The sequence below is a fragment of the Nerophis ophidion genome, linkage group LG24, assembly GCF_033978795.1.
Source record: "Nerophis ophidion isolate RoL-2023_Sa linkage group LG24, RoL_Noph_v1.0, whole genome shotgun sequence".
In the NCBI taxonomy this organism is placed as follows: Eukaryota; Metazoa; Chordata; class Actinopteri; order Syngnathiformes; family Syngnathidae; genus Nerophis; species Nerophis ophidion.
The window spans coordinates 11,792,712-11,813,533 of NC_084634.1; the positions used below are offsets into that span (position 1 = coordinate 11,792,712).

Below are 20,822 nucleotides of genomic sequence, written 5' to 3' on the forward strand. Positions count from 1 at the left end.
CAATCATTCTATTGTTGAATGCAGAGGTGTGTAGTAACGTGCTACATTTACTCCGTTACATCTACTTGACTAACTTTTGGGATAAATTGTACTTCTAAGAGCAGTTTTAATGCAACATACTTTTACTTGAGTATATTTATAAAGAAGAAACGCTACTTTTACTCCGCTCCATTTATCTACATTCAGCTCGCTACTCGCTACTGATTTTTATCGATTTGTTAATGCACGCTTTGTTTTGTTAGACAGACCTTCAAAGTAGGATCTGTCAGATGCCTGCGTTTCACCAATCAAATGCAGTCACTGGTGACGTTTGACTCCGTTTCACCAATCAAACAGAGCCAGGTGGTCACATGATTAACTGCACATTTATTTTCATTTTTTATAAACCTCTATTTATAAATTTCAACATTTACAATCAGTTGAAAATAAACAAAGTAAGTACAAAAACAGTACAAAACAGTATAAAAACTGTACAAAACAGCGCCAGAGGGTTGTAAATTCAAAGTAACTAAAATAGATTGCAAAAAATATATATATATGTATATAAAATAAACAAAGTGCAAAGCCATAGGCTCACTCAATCTCAGTAAATACCTTAAATTTGGAACACAGCATCATCGTTTTCACAGCTTTTTGGTTGTTAGAGGTAGTGTGTTTTAATGTAGAGTTCTAAATCTTTTTTAAAGGCACAAAAAACAGGTCGGGTATTGAGAAACTTACATTTATGAATATAAAACTTAGCCAATAGTATAATGAGGTTGCAAAGGTAAAATTCTTTTTCAAAATTTTTTTCAATACAGTGTAAAACCAAATATATATTATTTATATTTAATATATATTATTGTTTTAGTTGCTTAAGATATATTCCTGGCTCTGAATTTGTTCATTGCTATTTTTATGTTTTTCTGCATTACTTGTGGCCGTCATTAAACAAACAGGTTACTCATCAGTTACTCAGTACTTGAGTAGTTTTTTCACAACATACTTTTTACTTTTACTCAAGTAAATATTTGGGTGACTACTCATTACTTTTACATGAGTAATTAACTGCTAAAGTAACAGTACTCTTACTTGAGTACAATTTCTGGCTACTCTACCCACCTCTGGTTGAATGTTCTCCAAAAGTATTAATACACACACTAAAATCTTTAAACCTATTTGTATTTCTTTGATAACTAAAATAAACCAATATTAACAGCCTACTCAGGGCCTAGTGGTTAGAGTGTCCGCCCTGAAATAGGTAGGTTGTGAGTACAAACCCCGGCCGAGTCATACCAAAGACTGTAAAAATGGGACCCATTACCTTCCTGCTTGGCACTCAGCATCATAGGTTGGAATTGGTTTAAATCACCAAAATGATTCACTACTCCCCTCACCTCCCAGAGGGTGAACAAGGGGATGGGTCAACTGCAGAGGACAAATTTAACCACACCTAGTGTGTGTGTGACAATCATTGGTACTTTAACTTAACTTAAAATAAACACAATATACTCTCTTGGCAGAGGAAATATTGTTCTGGATTCATAAGATCCATATTATTTTTATTTGTGTGTTTAAATATCTTTATCTTATTCCATTTTACATTGTAAAGGATGATCAACCATTTCACTTCCAGTTTGTGACGTCACGTGAGTTTGCTTCCTGTGGAACGTAGTCGGTGTCCGTCTGTTTCAACGTGTGGAGTTTATATCGATCAAAAACAGCACGTCCTTTATGTTTCACTTGAAAACTGTACCTCACGTGTTTGGACTGTAATATGTTTGTACGCGTTTAGATTGGGGAAGGACGCCAATGTCTGTTGTTTACATGTTTACACTTAAGCTAGCTCGCGAGCTGCATTAGAATGCAGTTATGAATGACAGTTTTTCGACCATTTTAATTTCATACGGTAATACTGACCGTCAAGAGTTATTCTACAACCGTGTATTAAACCTGCACATGGCGATTTATCGACAGTGGAAATAGTACAGACTTCATTTTCATTTATCGTCGGTTAATTAATGTGTAATGTTCATATTGTTACTCAGCCAGCGTTTATGGGTCTGATGGACCTGTTGCATTTTGTGGCTTTTAATGCCTCACAATCAAACACTTTAATCTTTAATGTCTGTTCAGTAGCACGGAACATTTCTCTGCCAGTTTCTGCATCCCACAGGGATTCTTATTTTGTGTTTGTGCACCTGCGGTTCCCACACAAGATTGCAACATTGTTTGTCAACACTGTCTGCTCTCATTTTCTCGCACATTTGACCCTCTGATGTTCTGTGTACCTACACTCTGTCCTCCTCCTGTCTAGGCCTGCTGTGTGTGTGTTGTGTGTTCTGATATATGTTCTTCACAGAAAATGAGCCGAAGTCAGTGAGTTTCAGTTTAAAAAAGGAATTAATTGTATTATTTTTCTTGTAATAAAAAATTACAACGGTTCCCACAGACCCGAACACCACAAAAGAATATCGGCCCCTATGCAAAAGGCTGCAATATATATCAAGATATCAACGTTAGGGCATATTGCCCATCGCTAGTCCCAACACACACACACACACACACACACACACACACACACACACACACACACTCACACTGATAATAATAAACAGTTTTTCAACTGAAACACTTAAAGGAAACAATTTGGGTTTACTCACTTGAATTGAGTCTCTTTGGCTAAAGCTTCTAAGACGGTTCCTCCCCCAAAGGAATGGCCGATCACGGCTACTTTGGACAGATCCATGGAGTTCTGTATTCAGGACAGCACATGAATCGAATTAAGTACTAGCACAGGCGGCTAACACCCGCTCTGCTAGAGAATAAGAAGCAGCAGCAGGAGGGGGATCAGTGTTGCCAACTTTTTACCTTGCCGTTGTATTTAGCGAGTATTTGGCCCCTTCTAAATTGTCGTTTTCAGAAAAGCGACTGAACTTATTCCACACTTTTAGACACCAACGTGAAAGCATGTATTGCTCCTTTCCATGAGCAGCGGGTCAAAAGCCCAAGCACACAAAAGAAGCGACGGAAGTTCCTTTTTATTTCAATCTTTTTTTTTGTTGCTTTTTTCCTCAATTTCTGTCTATAAAAACAACATGTATCTGGACAGTATTCACAGCGCTTCACTTTGTTTTAGCCGTATTCCAGAGTGGAATTAATTAATTTTGTCCTAAAAATTCTACCTAAAATACCCCATAATGACAATTCAATATTTTTTGTAGTTGTTGAAAATCTTTTTATAGGCAGCACGGTGGTAGAGGGGTTACCGCGTCTGCCTCACAATACGAAGGTCTTAGGTTCAATCCTGCACTCAGGGTCTTTGTGTGGATTTTGCATGTTCTCCCCGTGACTGCGTGGGTTCCCTCCGGGTACTCCGGCTTCCTCCCACCTCCAAAGACATGCACCTGGGGATAGGTTGATTGGTAACCCTAAATTGTTGGCCCTGCAAGGAGGTGGCGACTTGTCCAGGGTGTACCCCGCCTTCCGCCCGATTGTAGCTGAAATAAGCTCCAGCACCCCCCGCCACCCCGAAAGGGATAAGCGGTAGGAAATGGATGGATGGAAATGTATTTATAAAAAAAAAATAATAATAAGTATTCAGACCCGATGTTCAATAGTTTGTTGATGCACTTTTGGCAGCAATTACAGCTTTAATACTTGCGTAGATGTCATTTTTTTTGTGATAATTTTGCACAAATTTGTACAGTCTAGGTAGAGAACAAGACTCTGTCCCAGGTGGAGGAGTTTAAATATCTTGGGGTCTTGTTCACAAGTGAGGGAAAGATGGAGAAGGAAGTCAGCCGGAGAATCGGAGCAGCTGGAGCAGTATTGCAGTCTCCCTGCCGCACTGTTGTGAGTAGAGATGTCCGATAATGGCTTTTTTGCCGATATCAGATATTCCGATATTGTCCCACTCTTAATTACCGATTCCGATATCAACCTATACTGATATATACGGTCGTGGAATTAACACATTATTATGCCTAATTTTGTTGTGATGCCCTGCTGGATGCATTAAACAATATAACTCGGCTTTCCAAAATAAATCAAGTCAATTTATGGAAAAAAATGCCAACATGGCACTGCCATATTTATTATTGAAGTCAGAAAGTGTATTATTTTTTTAACATGCCTCATTACAGCCGCTTGGAATTTGGGACATGCTCTCCCTGAGAGAGCATGAAGATGTTGAAGTGGGCGGGCTTGGAGGGGGGTAGGTAGTGGGGGGTGTATACTGTAGCGTCCCGGATGAGTTAGTGCTGCAAGTGGTTCTGGGTATTTGTTATGTTGTGTTTATGTTGTGTTACTGTGCGGATGTTTTCCCGAAATGTGTTTGTCATTCTTGTTTGGTGTGGGTTCACAGTGTGGCGCATATTTGAAACCATGTTAAAGTTGTTTATATGGCCACCCTCAGTGTGACCTGTATGGCTGTTGACCAAGTATGCATTGCATTCACTTGTGTGTGTGTGAAAAGCTGTAGATACTATGTGACTGGACCGACACGCAAAGGCAGTGCCTTTAAGGTTAATTGGCGCTCTGTATCTCTCCCTATGGCCGTGTGCCCAATGGCGTTTTAAAAAGTCATACATTTTACTTTTTGAAACTGATACCGATAATTTAGAAACCGATACTGATAATTTCCGATATTACATTTTTAAAGCATTTATCGGCCGATAATATCGGCAGGCCGAAATTATCGGACATCTCTAGTTGTGACGAAACGAGAGCTGAGCCAGAAGGCAAAGCTCTTGGTTTTCCGAGCTATCTATATTCCTACTCTCACCTATGGTCATGAAGTCTGGGTCAGGACCGAAATAATAAGTTTGCGGATACAAGCGGCTGAAAGGAGTTTCCTCAGAAGGGTGGCTAGCATCTCCTTTAGAGTAGGGTGAGAAGTTCAGTCACCCAAGAGAGACGCGGACTGGAGCCGATGCTCCTTCGCTTGGAAAGGAGCCAGCTTAGGTGGTTCGGGCATCTCGTGCGGAAGCCTCACAAGTGTCTCCCTAGGGCAGGGGTGTCAAACTCAAGTACAGAGTGGGCCTAAATTTAAAATGGACCAAAGCCGCGGCCCAAGGTTGAACAAATGAACCTTTTAAGAGGGATCCCAAAAAGTTTTGCATTGAATATTGAACAAGCAAGGCTTATATAACGTTATAGTGACATGCAAAGTCGAGTTTCAAATTATCCATCCAGCCATCCATTTTCTACCGCTTGTCCCTTCTGGGGTCGCTGCAGCCTATCTCAGCTACATTCGGGCGGAAGGCAGTGCACACCCTGGACAAGTTGCCACCTCATCACGGGGCCAACACAGATAGACAACATGCACACTAGGGCCAATTTAGTGTTTCCAATCAACCTATCAATAATGAATTAAAATTATCAATGGCATATCAAATAAGATTTTAATAAAATTGGGGGGGGAAGGGGGGGGGGTAGGTTTGGTGGTAGCGGGGGTGTATATTATAGCATCCCGGAAGAGTTAGTGCTGCGAGGGGTTCTGGGTATTACGTGTGTTACGGTGCAGATGTTCTCCCGAAATGTGTTTGTCATTCTTGTTTGGTGTGGCTTCACAGTGTGGCGCATATTTGTAACAGTGTTAAAGTCGTTTATACGGCCACCCCCAGTGTGTCCTGTATGGCTCTTGACCAAGTATGCCTTGCATTCATTCGTGTGTGTTGAAGCCGCAGATATTATGTGACTGGGCCGGCACATTGTTTCTATGGCAGAAAAGCGGACGTGACAACAGGTAGTAGAGGACGCTAAAGGCAGTGCCTTCGAGGCACGCCCCCAATATTGTGGAAATCGAGAGAAATTCGGAAGAATTGTTGCCCCGGGAGATTTACGGGAGGGGCAGTGAAATCCGTGAGGGTTGGCAAATGCGTTGTCACAGCGGCACCGCCACTGTATAATACCGGCGGGCCAGCTATAATCTTAATTTGATATTACCTCAAGGGCCAAATGAAATCACACGGCGGGCCAAATTTGGCCCACGGGCCAGAGTTTGACACCCATACCCTAGGGAGATCCTCGTTGCACGCCCCACTGGGAGGACACCCCGGGGTAGGCCAAGGACCAAATGGGGGATTACATCTCCTCTCTGGCCTGGGAACACTTCAGGATTCCCCAGGAGGAAGTTACTAATGTTGATGCTGGAGCTGTTGTCCCCGCGACCCAATTCCAGATAAGCGGTTGAAGATGAATGGAAATTAGCAAAATTAAAAAATAAAACATTGTCATTATGGGGTCTTGTGTGTAGAATTTTGAGTACAAAATGATTTGTTCCCATTTTGGAATAAGGCTGTAACATAACATGGAAAAAGTAAAGCGCTGCTTTTGCTTTCCGGATGCAATGTAAAACAAATGAACTGCCACAGATGGATTGCAGTCCTGTGTTTTACTTTACCTGCGGTCTACTGGTTTAAATGGATAAATACAACATAAAAGCAGAAAAGTTTCCTCACTTGCAACGTCGTCCAGTCAAACTGTGTCTGCAAAACATTTTGCACCGGCAGCCCTGAGTTGATGTCTACCAGTCTATTTAGAGCACGGATGCACTCATCGGCCCTTTGGATCACCTGGGAAAAGGACAGAAATCAAATCTTGATGCAAGCGAGGAGATTGATTAATACTATGGCTGAGTGGCATAAGGCTGAAGTCACCCACAGTACACGTAGAACAGTGGAACCCTCTATTTGTAAACTTTTCCAATTACGAACTGTTAGATGGAGCTAAATATGCCTCCTTGTGCGAACCATGTCTCTGTGCATGTGCGTTCATTTTGTGTCGTACCTGCAGGCAAAAAGCAGGGCGCAGCGTTGTTGCGGCGGAGCCCTCTAAACCACTTGACGCCCCGGGCACACTAGGGATGGGCACTGTTCACATTTGAACCGATACCAGTATTCAAAGGTAAGAATTTTTGATACTTAAGTGTGTAAAGAAATATTAATTGTCTTTTTTATGACAAAATATATTTATTTCAACATTTAAAAATGACCTGATAACCGCTATCCTGTTTTTTTATTTATCTCCTTTGCAAGTATGACATTAGGTCCAAGATGTTACATCTCAGTAGTGTGTAGTTTTTTTGTTACTCCCTAAAAAGTGTTAATACTGACAGCGTTTTACTTATTAGGCACAAGCTGTTTGATTGTAATTTCAGTTTTAATTTTCATTAACAAATTTGGAGGTGTTGAAATCGCCACGTAAAATGGCCAATGCTAATGAGGTAGCATGTCAGTAGCAAAGCCAATGTATATTAGCATCAAGCTGGCACAGTTTTTGGAAAAGTGGAGCCCTACTTAACTTGAGTTGGTGGGATTTGTAAGTCCTTGTTGATAATTGCAACATTACTAAGAGAGTAGTTTGCCTGGGTCCGCTCTCAGTGCTGCTGGAGTGATCGGCAAGTGCCGAAGTGAGTCGGCAGCCGGGCGTGACGTCACGTGCACGTGTTGGATTTAATGTGAACCGGTGCCTGGTAGAATCGGCGGGATTCAGTCAGTGCAAGAAAAGTTACCTGATTCGGTCCCCATCTCTAGTACTCTGCATTTGTTACTTTTCAGTGTGTGCTGTTTTTTCCCCCGTGTTTTTTCGTCTTTTGGCAACTTTTGGCTTTTTTTTTTTAACACAATACAAACCCCAAAAGACAACAGACCAGCGCAGAAAGAAAAAGTGAATCGCTGTGGAGTTAAAAAGAAAAGGAAAATAGACAGCCCTTTGAGACACTAGTGATTTAGGGCTATATAAGTAAACATTGATTGATTGATTGATTGATTGACTTACCGTAAATTCCGAACTGTAGGCCGATGCTATTTTCCTGCTCTTTGAACTCTACGGTCTTTTAAAACGGTGCGACAAATTTATGGATGTTGCTTTGCTGACGGTGATAATGCAAATGGTTTAAAAAAATTAAAAAGCAAATATACTGAATAGGTGTGTTTTTCTTTGAACTATGGCACTGTCCTTTGGAGAAGTTTGCTTACTGCAGCTGCTGCAGTGTCCTTCCATCGCAGTTTTGAAATGTGGATGTTTTGTCAGAAAGCCGGTTATATTCCTTTGAGACTGCGTTTACTTAATAACAAAGTAAACACATCGTCTTTGACACCGCTCTGGCAATAAATTCATTATCCTGCCCTCGCTACTTGTTTCCAGCATGTGCAGCTAGACAGATAGTTAACAGCATGAAGAAACGGAAGTTTTGTTAGAGATTGAGGTGCCATCTTTTGAATATTTTCCTTCCTCAATTTGATTTCTTTACACTTTATCATTTAGTTAGGACTTTAAAGTAAGGTAAGACTGAAAATACGAACATAAACTAAACATTACAAGAGTTTAACGTACATAAATAAAATAGTTTTAGTGTAAGTACATTCGCACAATAAACAGATGTTTACACATGAGGAAATTAAACATCCACAGCCAACATGTATGTGACTCCATCCATCCATCCATCCATTTATGTGGTCGTGGGTGACTCATCACAATTGAATCTAAGGTGTAGCGTTATCGCCCTCTACTGGTCAAATTTAGCGTTACATGTATTAAACAAGCCTTAATTGCTGGAGTTATCACTCAGACAAAAAAAAAAGACATCACAAAATCAACAATTTCAATACAAAACAAACTAAATATCTTTATGCACAATATTTACTTACATATTTGACCAAGTTTCGAAATGAAGCTTACATGTGTGGATTTCTACTATTGTTGCTGCTTGTCTGGAACATTGTGTCCGTCACTTAAAAGGTCCGACAGGAAACAATGATTGAAGCACTTGCTCGGGGCAAAACATTCATACTTTATTGTCCTGTTGTCGTTAAGTCATATTTTAGCAACTTAGATTTTTATTTCCAGGGTTGTCTTCTTCTACTCACTCCACTGCTGCTTCATTGTGACACATACCTCTCTGTTGCCCCCCTGTGGGTGGAGGTAGTACTGCATACACGATCAACCCGAGTTTCAATGGTTTCATCAAGCCTCCGGGTGATGTTCGGCGGGCCAAATGAAAACCTTTTACGGGCCGCCACTTGACTAGGACCGATTTATGTGTTTTGTCCTCTAGTCGTTCATTGCGTTTCGCCTCGTATGGATTCTTCATTCATCTCTCCGAGCAACGTTTGTAAGTTTTACAATATAACCAAAACAATTCTTACTTATTAAAGCGTCCCATGTGTGATGTTTCTAGGAGTGTTTTCATGCATATTTGTACATGCTATCGTAATGTAATCAAGCTAGCCTCGTTAGCCTAAGCTAATATGCTAACACGGTTACGAGTGTCTTTTTGTATTGTTTCAGTTTTTACAAATTCCTCAGTAAATTCACCAAAACGTCACCTTGGATTTATTGAGTTTGTTAGCTTATTGAAGAGCTAGCAAAAAGTGGACCACTCCTCTTATTGAGTCTGTTTAACCGTTTGGACAGCTAGCGGGAGCGGACCACTCCTCTTAATGAAACTTCTGTTTTGTTTGTTTAGCCGTTTTACTGTCGTGTTACAGTCACCGTTTGGAAACAATTAAGGTATGTAAATAAACATTTACAAAATATTTCTGTGTAAATAACTCATTTCACAACGTATATGTCCGCTTCTTGTCTAATATATGTGGAAAAAAAGTTTTCTTTAATTCACTGGGTACGGCTTATGTATCGGTGCACTTTCTACAGTCCGGAAAACATGGTATTCGCGAGGAGTACTACATCAATGGTGCTTGAAAGTATGGAAGATTCAAGGACGCAGGTTTCATTCCATAGCATGTTTTAATTGTGATGGACCGGACTTTTCTGGTGAAAGGTGCGAAGGCCGACTTTTTTCACCGCAGAAGAAAAGACACCACCACTCGTTGAGCAGTGTGTCTTTGAAGGTACACACACAAATCCCTCCCCCTGCCCTCTTCCGTCTCCCTCTGTCTGTTTTTTTATTTCTTCAGCTCCTCTACCGATGTTTTTGTTAATGGATTTTACTTTTGGGTTGTTTGTTTTTGAAGTTCAGGATTTTTGTGATTTCTGATCGTTTTTGAGGGCACCAAAGGGACTTCTGTTAGCAGATATCCATTACCTCCTTGTTATCGTAGATATACAGTTCTGTACAGCACTTTATTTTGTCTTCACTAAAATATGCAGCCAGTTATTCATATTTACTCTTTCTTATGGAAAAATATGCTTGACTATACAAACTTTTCTATTTATGAAGCCTGTTCAAGAAACAATGCAGTTGATAAGTGGAAGTTCCTCTGTGTTACGGCATGGTAAGACTTCATACTTGCTGGTTTCTGATGGGGAATTCTTGCTCTCCCGCCTGCAGTATTCTGATATAGATCCATTCCCTCAGATCGTCCAAGAAAGACGCGTTTGATGCATGCCGGGACTCGTCCTTTTCTCCAAAGTAATACGTGGCGGAGGCAGACTCATCTCTGCAGAAATACCACAGAAAAGAAGACAGCAGGCTAGAAGGGGGTTAAGTAATCATCAGGGTTCGTTTGATAGGAACATAACTCAACAGGTTAGGTGCGGATTTGGATGAAACTCTGGAAGAAGTGTCCAAGTTAAAACATTTGATATTTTTCATTTTCAAAACCAATACTATATTTTGTAGGGACTTAAAATTAGTATTATTTGCAGACGCCACAATTGTGTTTGGTGCAGGAGAGAAAACACACAAGCTAATACAAATAATAACAGAAGAAATTAACAAATTAAAAAGATGGTTTGACAGAAACAGACTATCTTTAAATCTCAGTAACTAAAATAATGATATTCGGTAACAGTAGAAGGGAAAGTCAAACAAATACAAATAGACGGCGTAGACATTGAAAGAGTAAAGGGAACCAGATTTTTGGGTGTAATAAAGGATGATAAAAATAACTGGAAATCTCATAAAAAATATGCAACATAAGGTGGCAAAAAATATTTCAATAATGAACAAAACAAAATATGTTGTGGACTAAAAATGACTTCATATTCTCAACTGCTCGCTAGTGTTACCATATTTGAGTTACTGTGCAGGGATATGGGGAAATAACTACACAAGTACGCTTTACTCACCAACTGTGTTACAAAAAATATCAGTTATAATACATAATGTTGGCTCTAGAGAACATACAAACACTTTATTTAGTGAATCAAAAATATTGAAATTTTATTATTTGTTGAATTTGCAAACAGCTAAAATTATGCCCCAAGTGAAGAAGTTTAATTAGCTCGGAGTCTTGTTCACGAGTGAGGGAAGAGTGGATCGTGAGATCGACAGGCGGATCAGTGCGGCGTCTTCAGTAATGCGGACACTGTATCGATCCGTTGTGGTGAAGAATCAGCTGAGCCGGAAGGCAAAGCTCTCAATTTTCCGGTCGATCTACGTTCCCGAACGCCTCCCTCGGGAGGTGTTTCGGGCAGGTCCGACCGGTAGGAGGCCACGAGGAAGACCCAGGACACATTGGGAAGACTAACTCTCCTGGCTGGCCCGGGAACGCCTTGGGATCCCCCGGGAAGAGCTGGACGAATTGGCTGGGGAGAGGGAAGTCTGGGCTTCCCTGCTTAGGCTGCTGCCCACACGACCCCACCTCGGATAAGCGGAAAGAGATGGAAAGATGGATGCATAAAATTATGCACATAGCAAATTATAACCTGCTAGCCAAGAATGTACAAAAATTCTTCTCAACTAAAGATGAGAAAAACTAACTAAAAACTATGTATGCACATATAACACTTAAGACCTTTAGTATATCATCCATCCATCCATCTTCTTCCGCTTATCTGAGGTCGGGTCGCGGGGGCAACTGCCTAAGCAGGGAAACCCAGACTTCCCTCTCCCAGCCCACTTCGTCTAGCTCTTCCCGGGGGATCCCGAGGCGTTTCCAGGCCAGCCGGGAGACATAGTCTTCCCAACGTGTCCTGGGTCTTCCCCGTGGCCTCCTACCGGTTGGACGTGCCCTAAACACCTCCCTAGGGAGGCGTTCGGGTGGCATCCTGACCAGATGCCTGAACCACCTCCTCTGGCTCCTCTCGATGTGAAGGAGCAGCGGCTTTACTGTGAGTTCTTCCCGGCTGGCAGAGCTTCTCACCCTATCTCTAAGGGAGAGCCCCACCACACGGCGGACAAAACTCATTTCCGCCGCTTGTACCCGTGATCTTATCCTTTCGGTCATGACCCAAAGCTCATGACCATAGGTGAGGATGGGAACGTAGATCGACCGGTAAATTGAGAGCTTTGCCTTCCGGCTCAGCTCCTTCACCACAACGGATCGGTACAATGTCCGCATTACTGAAGACGGTACAACGTCCGCATTACTGAAGACGCCGCACCGATCCGCCTGTCGATCTCACGATCCACTCTTCCCTCACTCGTGAACAAGACTCCTAGGTACTTGAAGTTCTCCACTTGCAGCAGGGTCTCCTCCCCAACCCGGAGATGGCATTCCACCCTTTTCTGGGCGAGAACCATGGACTCGGACTTGGACATGCTGATTCTCATTCCGGTTGCTTCACACTCGGCTGCGAACCGATCCAATGAGAGCTGAAGATCCCGGTCAGATGAAGCCATCAGGACCACATCATCTGCAAAAAGCAGAAACCTAATCCTGCGGTCACCAAACCGGAACCCCTCAATGCCTTGACTTCACCTAGAAATTCTGTCCATTAAAGTTATGAACAGAATCGGTGACAAAGGACAGCCTTGGCGGAGTCCAACCCTCACTGGAAATGTGTTCGACTTACTGCCGGCAATGCTCTAACTAAGCTCTGGCACTCATCGTACAGGGAGCGGACCGCCACAATAAGACAGTCCGATACCCCATACTCTCTGAGCACTCCCCACAGGACTTCCCGAGGGACACGGTCGAATGGCTTCTCCAAGTCCACAAAGCACATGTAGACTGGTTGGGCAAACTCCCATGCACCCTCAAGAACCCTGCCGAGAGTATAGAGCTGGTCCACAGTTCCACGACCTGGACGAAAACCACACTGTTCCTCCTGAATCCGAGGTTCGACTATCCGGCGTAGCCTCCTCTCCAGTACACCTGAATAAACCTTACCGGGAAGGCTGAAGAGTGTGATCCCACGATAGTTGGAACACACCCTCCGGTCCCCCTTCTTAAAGAGAGGAACCACCACCCCGGTCTGGCAATCCAGAGGTACCGCCCCCTATATCAGTGTGTGGAATTGAATTATGGAATGGACTCATGAACAATGTACTAATACAACCCATTTTAAGAGGCTGTTCAAATTGAAAGTGCTGAGAAAGTACACGAAAGAAGAATTATGAGAAATACCTTATTGAAAACGGGATAGTCTTCATCTCAGTACATTAATAACGACTGCCTTAATTATCTATTTCAAGAACTGCTGTATTAATAATTCACTGATTTGTGTTTCAAAAAGAAGACAGTAAATGAACATATGTATGTAAATGCTCTGAAGTGGGAAAGAGGGGACGGTATTAAATAAGCTTTGCTTCTTCCTACTCCTTTTCGGACATGATGCAAAGAGAAATGATACAAACATGTGCGATGTATTCTATTCAATCAATCAACCTCTGCGTGAAAGAATACTGCACACTTATGGCATTTAGATGTAGAAGTGAGCTCTGTTGGAGGGTTTGTTCATCTCTTAACTGAGGCAAACAGGACACAAACCTTGTTATAACGGTGGAATAACTAGCAAATTCAGGACCTCAACCTGCATCCATCCATTTATACCACCGCTTGTCCCTTTTGGGGTTGCGGGGGGTGCTGGAGCCTATCTCACCCCGCCTCAACCTGCACTTTTTCTTGAACGTTTTCCAAGCTAAGCAACACTACCAACTAAAACCTGTTCAGATGTGGACTTTTTCTTTAGAAGCCAAAGTCAACGTTGCAGAACATGAGTCAACACAAAGGCTGAATTGGTCGTTGATGAACTTTCATCACGCTGAGAGGTATTCCTAATAATTGGGTTGTTACTTTAATCTCACACTAAGAAATATTCCTCATAATTTAGACACCTTATGCGCAGACAACGTTTGATTCTACCTGTGTTCCACGGAAGCCACGATGAAGCCCCTCGAGGCCAGTTCTGTACAAATGGCAGAATACAAAGTCCTAGCAGGGAGAAAAAAAAGAAAACAAGGCAATATTTTTCAAACCAGTCCTGGTTTGTGTGGAAAATGTACATATTAAATAGATAAAAGTATACCTGAAGGCTCCCAAGCCATGGGAAAATATGATGACTGGGCATTTCTCATTGGAGTGAAATGGAGCATCCAAGTGGGCTGGTATCTTGACGGAGCCTGAATTAAATAACATTAGATTTATTTATTTATATATATATATATATGTGTGTGTGTATATATTTATCAATGCATACAAACCCCAAAACCAGTGAAGTTGGCACAATGTGTAAATAAAAACAGAATACAATGATTTGTAAATCCTTTTTAACCTATATTCAATTGAAAAGACTGCAAAGACATGATACTTAACATTCAAACTCAAAAACTTCATTTTTTGCAAATATAAGAACATTTGGAATTTGATGCCTGCAACATGTTTCAAAAAAGACTGAGAAAGTTGAGGAATGCTCATCAAACACTTATATGGAACATCCCACAGGTGTGCTGGCTAATTTTGAACCGTTGGGTGGCATGATTGGGTATAAAATCAGCTTCCATGAAATGCTCAGTAATTCACAAACAAGGATGGGGAGAGGGTCACCACTTTGTAAGCAAATTGTCGAACAGTTTTAGAACAACATTTCTCAACGAGCTATTGCAAAGAATGTAGGGATTTTACCATCCACGGTTCGTAAAATCATCAGAAAGTTTAGAGAATCTGGAGAAATCACTGCACGTAAGCGATGATATTACGAACCTTTGATCCCTCAGGCGGTACTGCATCAATAACAGACATCAGTGTGTAAAGGATATCACCACATGGGCTCAGGAACACTTCATAAAACCACTGTCAGTAACTACAGTTGGTCGCTACATCTGTAAGCGCAAGTTAAAACTCTACTATGCAAAGCGAAAGCCATTCATCAACAACACCCAGGACGCTGCCGGCTTCGCTGGGCTCGAGCTCATCTAAGATAGACTGTTGCAAAGTGGAAAAGTGTTCTTTGGTCTGACGAGTCCACATTTCCTATTGTTTTTGGAAACTGTGGATGTCTTGTCCTCTAGAACAGTGGTCCCCAACCACCAGGCCTCGGCCCAATACTGGACCGATTGGTACTGGGGCCGCACAAGAAATTAAAAAAAATATTTTATTTTTTATTTTTTTATTATTAAATCAACATTATATAACAATATAGATCAATACAGTCTGCAGGGATACAGTCCGTTAGCACACATGATTGTATTTCCGTTTAAATTTACATCTAACACAATTTCCCAACTCATTTGGAAACGGGGTTTGTATATATATATTGTGAAACCCCACCACACCTTGTTATTTTAACTTCGATTGAGAAACTTATGATAATAGCTGTCTCAATTCCAACAGGTTTTGCCTCCCACGCCAACACTTTTGTCTGCGTGCTTCCCCAGGCGGACACACAACACTTCCTCATTCTCCGCTAATTGGCTTTCAGGCACGGACAGTTTCATGTGTCTATAAAATTGTTGTAAGTAAATAACACTGTATTTTTATTCACTTTGAAGCAAAGTATTACCTTGTATGTACCGAAATTCAATGTTATATTGTTATATGATGATGTAATGGTGACCGCGCCCCAACCGTTAAAGGTATCTTTGTAATCTAGAGGAAACCCTGTATTTGTTATGACCTATGGAAAATAACCTTCCATTGATTATAACCCCTCAGCTATCAAGGCAGAAAGGAAATGTGAAGTTAATTATATTGCTATAGTGCTTTACTTCGTGAAACCCATTATCTACACCTTTCAAGCTACATTTAAACTAGTGGGTGTGGCAATGGAAAAGGTGGGTAAGGCGTCTTGCTCATGGTGGATTTGCGGATCGAACCTGGAACCCTCCGCTCTACTAAGGCAGCCATGCCGCCCCAATGTCAACACAAGCATGGGAAACACTCAATGTAAAAAAAATATTGGAATCACATTGAACACTTAATAAGCTCTTAAGATGAAGATGCCAGAATAAGGAATATGAAATAAATGCTTCATAAAGTGTAAGAAAATAGTGCAAAAGTGGGAAAATGTAGAAACCTGATAACTATTTTCTACAGGTTTAGTGCACGGAAATAATGGCTGTGTAACATTAATTTGCCCCGTTATTCTTATTTAACTATGGAAATGATTTTTTGTTATGCAGTAATTAATTAAACATCATTGTATCAGTCGATATCGATTATTATTGACATTTTTTATGACTTATGGAAAATACGGAACGGGATAAAAAAATATTTTATTTGAAAAGTAACTTCCTCTGATTAAAACTCCTTAGCTATCAATGTCAACACAAGTATGGAAAACACCCAATGTAAACAAAATAGTAAAATCGCGTTGAACACTTAACAATAAGCTCTTAAAAATAAGGAAAATGTAAGTGTAAGAATATGGTGCAAAGTGTGAAAATGTAGACCGAGAAACCTGACAATTATTTTCTGCTGGTTTAATGGCAGGAAGTTACAGCTGTGCTCTAAAGCAGTGGTTCTCAAATGGGGGTACGCGTACCACTGGGGGTACTTGAAGATATGCCAAGGGGTACGTGAGATTTAATAAAAATATTTTTAAAAATAGCAACAATTCAAAAATCCTTTATAAATATATTTATTGAATAATACTTCAACAAAATATGAATGTAAGTTCATTAACTGTGAAAAAAAAAATTCTACGATGCAATATTCAGTGTTGACAGCTAGATTTTTTGTGGACAGGTTCCATAAATATTGATGTTAAAGATTTCTTTTTTTGTGAAGAACTGTTTAGAATTAAGTTCATGAATCAAAAAGGATCTCTATTACAATCCTCAAAGAGGGCACTTTAAGTTGTTTACTTTTATGTGTAGAAATCTTTATTTTTAATTGAATCAGTTGTTTATAGTTTTTAGTTATTATAATATATTTTTTTCCAAATAGTTCAAGAAAGACCACTACAACATATGAGCAATATTTTGCACCGTTAAACAATTTAATAAATCAGAAACTGATGACATAGTGCTGTATTTTACCTCTTTATCTCTTTTTTTCAATCAAAAATGCTTTGCTCTGACTAGGGGGTACTTGAATTAAAAAAATGTTCATAGGGGGTACATCACCTTAAAAAGGTTGAGAACCAATGCTCTAAAGCAGGGGTGTCAAACTCAAATACAGAGTGGGCCAAAATTTAAAACTGAACAAAGCCGCGGGCCAAGGTTGAACAAATTAACCTTTTAATAGAGACCCAAACAAGTCTTGCATTGAATATTAAACAAGCAAGGCTTATGTAGCTTTATAGTCACATACAAAATCGAGTTTCAAATTATAATTATAAAGAATAATAATAATAATAATAATAATGAGTAAAAAATATCAATGGCATAGCAAATGAAATGTAAATAAAAATTGGGGGAGCGGGGTTTGGTGGTAGCGGGGGTGTATATTGTAGCGTCCCGGAAGAGTTAGTGCTGCAAGGGGTTCTGGGTATTTCTTCTGTTGAGTTTATGTTGTGCTAAGGTGCGGATGTTCTCCCGAAATGTGTTTGTCATTTTTGTTTGGTGTGGCTTCACAGTGTGGCGCATATTTGTAAAAGTGTTAAAGTTTTTTATACGGCTACCCTCAGTGTGACCCTTATGGCTGTTGATCAAGTATGCCTTGTATTCACTTGTGTGTGTTAAAGCAGCATATATTATGTGACTGGACCGGCACGTTGTTTGTATGGCGGAAAAGCGGACGTGACGACAGGCTGTAGACGACGCTAAAGGCAGTGCATTAACGGCACGCCCCCAATATTGTTGTCAGGGTGGAAATCGGGAGAAATTCGGAAGAATGCTTGCCCCGGGAGATTTTCGGGAGGGGCACTGAACTTTGGGAGTCTCCCGGGAAAATTGTGAGGGTTGGCAAGTGTTACAGAGGCATCGCTGCTGTATGATACCGGTGGGCCAGCTATAATCTTAATTTGATATTACGTCAAGGGCCAAATGAAATTACACGGCGGACCAAATTTAGCCCGCGGGCCAGAGTTTGATACCCATGCTCTAAAGGGTGAGCATGGTATTAGCGGTCTTTGAGAGGACGAGTGCCTTGCATCACTTACAGACCACATTGGTCTGACTGCAGTCCCTTTGAAAAAAATCCAAAAACTGTCCAATGACTTTTCCCCTTTTATCCACAATTCCTTCATTTTGACTTTCTCTTCTCATCCATGCAAAGAATTAACTAAACTTGATAGTTACGTGATTGGCTGTTGGCGTGTCCCTCCCACTGACCAGTGATCACTTCCTGCGTTGCTGGGTTACCAGAGAACCAGTGCCTCTGTTCATGCAACCAACCTTGCTCGCATACTCCCGCTTTCTTCCCACACAGAAGAAAAAGAAAACTATGGAAGCTTTTACCCACTGTTTTTTCCAATGATACCGATTACGTGTCTATCGCGATATACACTATCGTTTTATCCCCCAACCATAGCGCAGTATAATGTATGTGTAGCTCACATCCCTTACCAAAGAGGAAGTTGAATATTCCTTCGCCGAAAGTCCTGTTGATTTTCATGAAGTCTGCCAGGCCGTTGAAATATTCTATGTTGGGGATCCAAGCTGGCATCTCAGCCGTGTCCATCTTTTGACAAGGGTAGTAAAGGCGGAAGAAGCTGCCCTGTTACAGAGACAAGGTCGTTATTCGCCATAAACTATCAGTTAAAGTTCCAATGGTTGTCACACACACACACACACACTAGGTGTGGTAAAATTTGTCCACTGCATTTGACCCATCCCCTTGATTACCCCCTGGGAAGTGAGGGGAGCAGTGGGTAGAAGAGGAGCCACGCCCGGGAATCAATTTTGGTGATTTAACCCCCAATTCCAACCCTTGATGCTGAGTGCCAAGCAGGGAGGTAATGGGTCCCATTTTTATAGTCGTTGGTATGACTCGGCTGGGGTTTAAACTCACAACCTACCGATCTCAGGGCAGACCCTCTAACCACTAGGCCAGTGGTTCTCAACCTTTTTTCAGCGATGTACCCCCTGTGAACATTTTTTTAATTCAAGTACCCCCTAATCAGAGCAAATAATTTTTGGTTGAAAAAAAGAGATAAAGAAGTAAAATACAGCACTATGTCATCAGTTTCTGATTTATTAAATTGCTCATTTGTAGTGGTCTTTCTTTAACTATTTGGGGAAAAAAAGATATAAAAATAACTAAAAACTTGTTGAAAAAGTGTAAGGTGATTCAATTATAAATAAAGATTTCTACACATACAGTAGACGTATTCATCAACTTAAAGGGCCCTCTTTGGGGATTGTAATAGAGATCCATCTGGATTCATGAACTTAATTCTAAACCTTTCTTCACAAAAAAAGAAATCTTTAACATCTATATTTATGCAACATGTCCTCAAAAAATCTAGCTGTCAACACTGATTATTGCATTATTGTATTTTTTTTTTCAGTTTATTAACTTATATTCATATTTTGTTGAAGTATTATTCAATAAATATATTTATAAAGGATTTTTGAAATGTTATTTTTAGAATATTTAAAAAAAAAAATCTCATTTACCCCTTAGCATACCTTCAAGTACCCCCAGGGGTACGCGTATCCCCATTTGAGAACCACTGCACTAGGCCACTGAGTAGGACAGCAGGGTTGGTGTTAACACACATTTTTTGTCTTTTCATGTATTGAAATCAGAAAGGACGAGGAATTCCGGAAGCCTACGCGTCCCATGGACAATGATTTTTATTTTATTTTTTTACTGTCCAGTTTATTTGTTTTTATTTTATTTTATCGATTATCACTTTCCGCCGGTGTTCTTTTTATATTTGCCGGGTCAAATTTCCATCCACGTTTATGGCATTTTTATTAGAGATGTCCGATAATGGCTTTTTTGCCGATATGCAATATAGGTTGATTGGCAACACTAAATGGTACCTAGTGTGTGAATGTGAGTGTGAATGTTGTCTGTCTATCTGTGTTGGGCCTGCGATGAGGTGGCGACTTGTCCAGGGTGTACGCCGCCTTCCGCCCGATTGTAGCTGAGATAGGCGCCAGCGCCTCCCGCGACCCCAAAGGGAATAAGCGGTAGAAAATGGATGGATGCGATATTACGATATTGTCCAAGTCTTAATTACAGATTCCGATATCAACCGATATGATATATACATTCATGGAATTAATACACTATTATGCCTTATTTTGTTGTGATGCCCCGCTGGATGCATTAAACAATGTAACAAGCTTTTCCAAAATAAATCAACTCCAGTTATGGAAAAAAAATGCCAACATGACACTGCCCTATTTATTATTGAAATCACAAAGTGCATGATTTTTTTTCATCATGCCTCAAAACAGCAGCTTGGAATTTGGGCCATGCTCTCCCTGAGTGAGCATGAGGAGGTTGAGGTGGGTGGGGTTGGGGGGTAGCAGGGGTGTATATTGTAGCGTCCCGGAAGAGTTAGTGCTGCAAGGGGTTCTGGGTATTTATTCTGTTTTGTTTATGTTGGTGCGGATGTGCTCCCGAAATGTGTTTGTCATTCTTGTTTGGTGTGGGTTCACAGTGTGGCGCATATTTTTAACAGCGTTAAAATTGTTTATATGGCCACCCTCAGTGTGACCTGTATGGCTGTTGACCAAGTATGCCTTGCATTCACTTTAAAGGCAGTGCCTTTAAGGTTTATTGGCGCTCTGTACTTCTCCCTACGTCCGTGTACCACTTCGTACAGTGGCGTTTTAAAAAGTCAAATTTTACTCTTTGAAACCGATACCGATA

General features: G+C 40.8%; 1 protein-coding gene across 5 annotated transcripts in view; it reads right to left on the reverse strand.

Annotated features, from left to right (window-relative positions):
- The window catches only part of pla2g7 (phospholipase A2, group VII (platelet-activating factor acetylhydrolase, plasma)), a 52,848-nt gene that overhangs the window by 15,781 nt on the left and 16,245 nt on the right, over positions 1-20,822 (reverse strand). For all 5 annotated transcript variants that reach the window (XM_061885846.1, XM_061885842.1, XM_061885843.1 and 2 more), the window contains 6 exons: positions 18,560-18,710; positions 14,140-14,233; positions 13,977-14,045; positions 10,235-10,385; positions 6,444-6,557; positions 2,643-2,734 (listed from right to left, as the gene is read on the reverse strand). In XM_061885846.1, the coding sequence (XP_061741830.1) occupies positions 2,643-2,734; positions 6,444-6,557; positions 10,235-10,385; positions 13,977-14,045; positions 14,140-14,233; positions 18,560-18,710 (671 nt within the window). The remainder of the gene's footprint in view (positions 1-2,642; positions 2,735-6,443; positions 6,558-10,234; positions 10,386-13,976; positions 14,046-14,139; positions 14,234-18,559; positions 18,711-20,822) is intronic.